At 48.1% G+C, this 6298-nt stretch overlaps 2 protein-coding genes across 3 annotated transcripts in view; one reads left to right on the top strand and one right to left on the bottom strand.

The window, feature by feature from the left end:
• DUSP12 (dual specificity phosphatase 12) lies at positions 1-3279 on the top strand. Its single transcript, XM_064410338.1, has 6 exons — positions 1-323; positions 400-513; positions 600-718; positions 1775-1871; positions 2260-2446; positions 2968-3279. Exons 1-6 carry the CDS (start codon positions 55-57, stop codon positions 3127-3129), a joined length of 948 nt encoding a protein of 315 aa, XP_064266408.1. The 5' UTR covers positions 1-54; the 3' UTR covers positions 3130-3279.
• A 2564-nt stretch (positions 3280-5843) lies between these two features.
• Positions 5844-6298, bottom strand: part of ATP6V1A (ATPase H+ transporting V1 subunit A) — a 28344-nt gene continuing 27889 nt past the window's right edge. For both annotated transcript variants that reach the window (XM_064410336.1, XM_064410337.1), the window contains exon 15: positions 5844-6061. In XM_064410336.1, the coding sequence (XP_064266406.1) occupies positions 5969-6061 (93 nt within the window). In that variant the 3' untranslated portion in view covers positions 5844-5968. The remainder of the gene's footprint in view (positions 6062-6298) is intronic.

Here is a 6298-nt window from a genome sequence, read left to right as displayed (position 1 = left end):
AGCGGAAAGCGGCGCCGTGCCGGGGGCGGCGCTTCCCGCCCGGCTCCCGCGGCCATGGCGGCTCCCGGCGGGATGGTGCCGGTGCTGGCGGGGCTCTACGTGGGCGGCGCGGAGTCCTGCTCGTCCCCGGAGGCGCTGTCGGCGGCGGGCGTGGTGGCGGTGCTGACGGTGGACGCGGAGGAGCCGCCGGCCGTGCCGGGCGTGCGGACCATGCACGTCCGGGCGCGGGACGAGCCCGGCGCGGACCTGCTGAGCCGCCTGGACGAGTGCGCCGCGTTCCTGGGCGCGGCCCGGGCGGGCGGCGGCGCCGCGCTCGTCCGCTGGTGAGCCCGGGGCCGCGGCGGGGCCCAGCGCCGCCCGCGGCCGCGCTGCCGCTGACGGGCCGCCCTTGCCTTGCAGCCACGCCGGGGTGAGCCGCAGCGTGGCCGTGGTCGCCGCCTACCTGATGAAGACGCAGGGGCTGGGCTGGCAGGAGGCGCTGGCCGCCGTGAGGGCCGCCAAGCCGGACGCGCAGTGAGTGTCCCGCCCGCGGCCCCGCGCCCGCCCGGCCGGCCGGGGCCCCCCTCACTCACCCCGCTCTGCTCTCGCCCCCGCCGCAGGGTGAACCCCGGCTTCCAGGGGCAGCTGAAGCTCTACGAGGCGATGGGGTGCGCCGTGGACACCAGCAGCGTCCTCTACAAGCGGTACCGGCTGGAGATGCTCAGCGAGAGGTTCTCCGGTGAGTGGGGGCAGCGCGGGTGCGCGGAGCAGTCTCCCGGGCCGGGAACAGGCTGGCCCGGAATGAGCCCTGTCAGAGGGGCTTGACTTCGAGTGTTGCCCCCAAAGGAGCCGAGCCTGCACTTGGCCAGGGCCAGCATTCACGTTCTACCAGCCCTAGAGAATCCCAGCTCATCAGTGGGGGGAGGAAATTGTGCCTTTGAGAGATGTGTGGGAAATAAGGTCTGTAAGGAGCTGTGCTCTTTAGAGCAAAGTGCAAAAAAGTGGTAAAGCTCAATTTGATATTTTCCATGATTTTTACATCCCTCGCAAAGCAAACAGCATCCTCAGAAAATATGTCAATGTGATGAAAAAAATAACATGCAAAACTTGAGATAAAGTTGAAATGCAAAGTGCAAAAAAGTGGTAAAGGTCAATTTGATATTTTTCGTGATTTTTACATCCCTTGCAAAGCAAACTGCATCCTCAGAAAATATGTCAATGTGATGAAAAAAATAACATGCAAAACTTGAGGTAAAGTTGAAATGCAGGTAATGGAGTAAATTTTCATAGTTTAATTTGCCAAAGATATGTGTGCATCGGTATAATTTTATAATAAAATAATAATCTTCAGCTTTTCTTGCAAGATCTCAGTGTTGCATACTCAGCATCACAGTGCTGTTGCCCTTTATGTATCATTGTCCTTAGCAGTTCTCATTTGCAAGCTGACTTTCTGTATTTTGGGCACACAAACATTGGCACAACTGCTCAGAAACCTCCTCTGCCTTTACTTTCTGCTGAAGTAAGAACATAAAGCAAAATATCTTTATTTTATCATGGTTGAGGCCATAGTCTAGATCCCAGTTCTTTGCTTTAAGCAAATCCCAGTCTTAGGCATGGCGGGATGAGGCTCTTGGTTTTAGCTTAATCTGTTGGAATTGGTGAGAGAGCAAATGGAAGGGAAGAAGGTGGCTCCTGCAGGCTGTGACTGGGGCACAGGCACAGTCCTGTCTCATTCCCAGGAACACAGCGTGGCTGAGCTGATCTGATTCACAACATGGTTCTGACTCCTCTGCAGAACCTCAAGACTTGCCCCGAGAAGTCTTTGCAGTTGATCCTACCACTGTATGTCAGACTTTGAACACAGAGGTTCTCTACAGATGCAGGAAATGCAGGTACTTTATATATTTTTTAAAATATGTATTTTTTTACATTTATAAAATACTTTCTCCTTAAAACAGCATTGTGAAATCTACTAAAGAGTAGAATAACCTGTGTAAATCAATGGGCATGTTATTCTTGTCAGGTCAGGGATGAGCTGTTGCCTAAGTTTCCATACTGTGTTTGCAGGGAAAAAAAATCGAAAGTACAAAATAAAAAAATTTTTGTTCCCTGGAGCGGTGCTTGTGAACCTTCTAGACTAATAAAAAAATGTAGGATTTGTACTCCTTTTTAATTATTCAAAATCAGGAGGCCCATATCCTTATTTTCTCTTGTCTGTAGATTTGCCCAGTTAAAAAACCCGTTTGTTTTACTTCTTTTTTCCCATCTCCTGGAGGGCAGACGCGCTCTGTTCCGTAGCTCCAGCATTTTGTCCCACACGGAAGGAATGGGACCGACAGCCTTTGCCCACAAGAGGATAGCAGAGTCTGCACGGCTTTCTGGGAATGGCCAGGAAAAGTGCACCTCGTACTTCATCGAGCCTGTGCAGTGGATGGAGCCGGCATTGCTCGGAGTGATGGAAGGACAGGTGAAGTGGAGCATGCACTTTGTGCTTTGGATTTTTGGTTTGGGGTCTGTTGTTTTTTTTTTGTGAAGGCGGAATTGTGTTTCTTTTCTTTCTGAAAGGAAAACCCCCACACAAAGTCCTAGGCCTCCCAGCCTTACTGATGTGAATTTTGCAGCTTGCAGGCAGATGCTTAAATGAAAAATAGTCCTTCACAAGGAAACGAGCTGATGCTCTGCTTGAGCTGACAATACCAGCCAGGATCTTGGAGAGGGTTTGTCTGCTGTTTGTTTCTATTATGAGAAAGATTTGTGGGACTTCAGAAGCCTGTTGTGGTCTCAGGCTGAGTCTTTTGGATCCTGGTAAAACTGTCTTGGAATCCCACTAGGTCCCAGCAGCTGCATTTCCACACCCTGCCTTCTGCCAGCACAGCTGCCTGCTACACCCCAAGGCTAAAGAGCCCTTCCAGTTTGGCTTTTTGGCCTGTTTTTAGCTAGGTCCACATCAACACATGTCTTAGACTGAGTCCTGTGTTTTTCTTGCAGCTTCTGTGTCCCAAATGCACGTCGAAGCTGGGCTCCTTCAGCTGGAGAGGGGACCAGTGTTCCTGTGGCCGCTGGGTGACGCCGGCCTTCCAGATCCACAAAAGTCGAGTGGATGAAGTGAGGACATTGCCTGTTGGTAACTTCCAGACTGCCAAAACGTGAACTCATCACTTCACTTGATGGATTTCTTAACAGCTACTAAGAACTACTAGTCCATGGTTGCCAGGAAATGAGCTTATGACTTTCAGCCCTTTGCAAGGTGGTGGAATGACTTGAACACCTTCAGTTTGCCGTATCTCTTAATATATTCTATGAAACACCAGAACACTTTCTTCAAAGAGGTGTTACAGAGTGGTCAAATCTACAAAATGGGCCAAATGTGATGTTTTTAGTGTATTCTTTATTTATGTGTTGCTGTTCAGAGAAGGTCTCAACACCTTATTCAAAAGGAGTTGCTGTGGCCAGTAGTGCTGCTCAGCTTCTGATCCAAAGTGCCAAGTGCCCTCAAATGGTACAATTACAGTTGTTTTGCATGCATGGCAGCAAAATACAAACTTACAGTTACACTTCCCTTGTATTAAAAGTAATCCTAAAAATACCTGCCCTAAGAGCATTTACTACTTTGTAACTGTGCAAGCTGTAATGGAATGGGAGAACTGAAGTAAAGAGTCCATGCCAAATTACTGCTTGCAGTTTTGAAGAAATCCCTAAAGCAATGAGTAATTTTTTTTTTTAAGCAAGCTGTCACCTTTTGTGATGGGCTGCTGTGTACACCACTGTGGCATAGGTTTGGTTTGACATAAGAAAACAGGACAGATAAAACCTAATTTAAATCAATTTTATTTTCATTGACTTGAACAATTTTTTTAAATTTATTTTTTTACACAATTTCCAGCAACGTACATTATGAAATATACAAGATAAAGTAGGTGGTGGGGTTCTGCCCATGTTGTAATTCCTCCCACAGCTGTGGAAGGAAGACTTGCAGGACACAGTGAACATCAGAATCTCAACACTGAAAACAGACACAAAACAAAAAGGACAAAAATATATATGAAACTTTAAACTGGTCACACTTCAGGGCCAGGTACAGCACAATAAATATTAGAACTGCATTATCTTAGACATCTTCTGTAAAGTTTATAACATCCTCTATTTAAAGAGATAAGAACATCTGGTTTCTAGCATGAAATGCTACATTGTACAGTGGTGAAGGGTACAAATGATGAGCCCAGCAAGGGCTTGGATGGTGACTACTCATTCACACATGCTCGTTGATAAAATAAGCAGCATACACCAAAAGTTTAGTGAGCTGTAAACTTAAGCGTTCACTACCAGAATATCAGCTGGAGGAGCAGTTTCTTTTCGGGAGAACCAAAAATAGTCAATCCCTTTAAGTTTCAGCTGGGCTCTCCCCTGACAAACAGTGGGTTGATACCATAATGGAAGTGGCAGCATTTGGTCCGTAGCACAAGATCCCTTTGCATCACTACTGTTCAAAGCTGGCGCCGGTGGAAATACTTCAGTGCAGAATTAACGCTCACGCAGGCACGGTGTCACCAACAACAGGTGCTGTCTCAGGACTACCAAAGCAGTAGGTGGCAGCTGGAACCCAGCTGGGCACAGGATGCCACCTGACACAATCGAGAGGGAGAGACTGGAGAGGATGCCAGCATCTCTCTCTCTTGCACTCTGGAGCAATGGGATGAGTGCTGGGCTCAGGGAGTTTGACAGAAAGGCTGCGCTCTGCTCATTCCTCATCTCAGTCTAGTTTTACCAATAAAAAAAAAAAGCCCAAGAGACAGCAGTTTCAGCTGCTTGACAGAGTGCTTCCAGAGCACAGAGCAGAAGACCAGAGCCACTGGTTTCTCTTGCATCGTAATCAACAAGGCAGGAGTAAATACATTTTGTACTCTTCAACCTTCCCCCACTCATCCCCTGCCCCCAGCTGAGCATATACATTCCTCTTACACAAGAACTGGGGACCTTCTGTGCCACCACCCAACAGGCCAGGTGAACACAGGTGGAGGAAGAAGGCTAAGCACGTGCTTGCCTTTCCTTGGCATAACCTGGGCATTGCACTGGGGGCAACTGCACTGGCAGAGCACCACCAAGGAAGGACCAAGGACCACGCTGTGGTCAGCACGTGTAGCATCACTGTACCTTGCCAACCATGCCCTGCAGTACATGGCAGCATCACAAACTTCACAAAGTAAAGCAGCTGAGTGTCAGGAAATTTTACAGGATGAAAGGGAGCCAAGAAGGTAAAATTCTGCTGGAAGCTGAGCACCTGTGGCTTTGATTTTAGCTGATGCTGAGTCCAACAGTCCTATCTGCATTAAGTAGGAAGATAAAATTGTATTTCTCCAGTGTACAAAATTATACCAGTCACTTGCATATGCTCATCTTCTATTTAGTCCCTTCTTGAAGAGGACCAGAACTACCACATTTCAGTACCAAAAGACTCGGCTGAGAGACTCAGAAATGACAGAGTAGTGAAGAATTTTTGGTTGTATCAACATGTCATCACAATATGGTCAAAAATTCTGTTTGAGAACAGGGAGTTCTATGTCTGATAGTCACTTAGCAAAGTGGCAGGTGTAAATGCCCTTCCCACTGCCAGCTCGCAATGTACTGCATGAAGACCTACACCTCCTCTGCCAGCACAGCTCAACTGGTTACACCCCGAGGGGAAGGACTGGTTACCAGGAGAGCTGGGAGAGGAAAGGTGAAATTTTTCCCACCCTAGAAGTGTACAACAGCATTTCCTCACTCAGCCAGGCCCATTCACACATCACTCACCACTTTAGACGCACAAAGCAATGCCAAATACAAACTAAGAGGAATGTTTCTTGTAAAGACACTCTCTGAGTATGAACAGGGGAAACATAGGGTTATTTATCAACTCAAGTACTGTTGCATCATTCTTGTAAGGGAGGGAAGCAGAGGAGCTGAGATGAGGAACTGAGAGGACAAACTGGAGTGGTCACAGAGGTCGAGTCTAGTCTTCCAGACTGCGAAATGCATTCTGCATATCCTCAAACAGCTGAGCATAGTCCGCCTTGATTTTTGTTTCACCATCTTTGACGGGGTCCTGAAAGAACACAGCAAGTAAACAGATCCATCAGGAAAAGCCCATGGTAATTAACTCAGCCCTGGTTTGCTACTGCTGTAACCTCTTGACCTCAGGATTAACACTTGCCAGCTGCAGAGCAGGCACCCTTAGCTCTGTCTTTGCATCATGTCTGTCTCCCTCACCAAGAGCCACAGGGTTTAAATATCATTCTCTTCCCACATTAGTGAGCAGGTAGAATGGGTACTGGAAAGAGAT

Source organism: Passer domesticus, chromosome 2 (genome assembly GCF_036417665.1).
Source record: "Passer domesticus isolate bPasDom1 chromosome 2, bPasDom1.hap1, whole genome shotgun sequence".
NCBI classification, from domain to species: Eukaryota; Metazoa; Chordata; class Aves; order Passeriformes; family Passeridae; genus Passer; species Passer domesticus.
The sequence above is the reverse complement of the archived record's forward strand: the minus strand, read 5'-3'. Positions and strand labels throughout refer to the sequence as shown.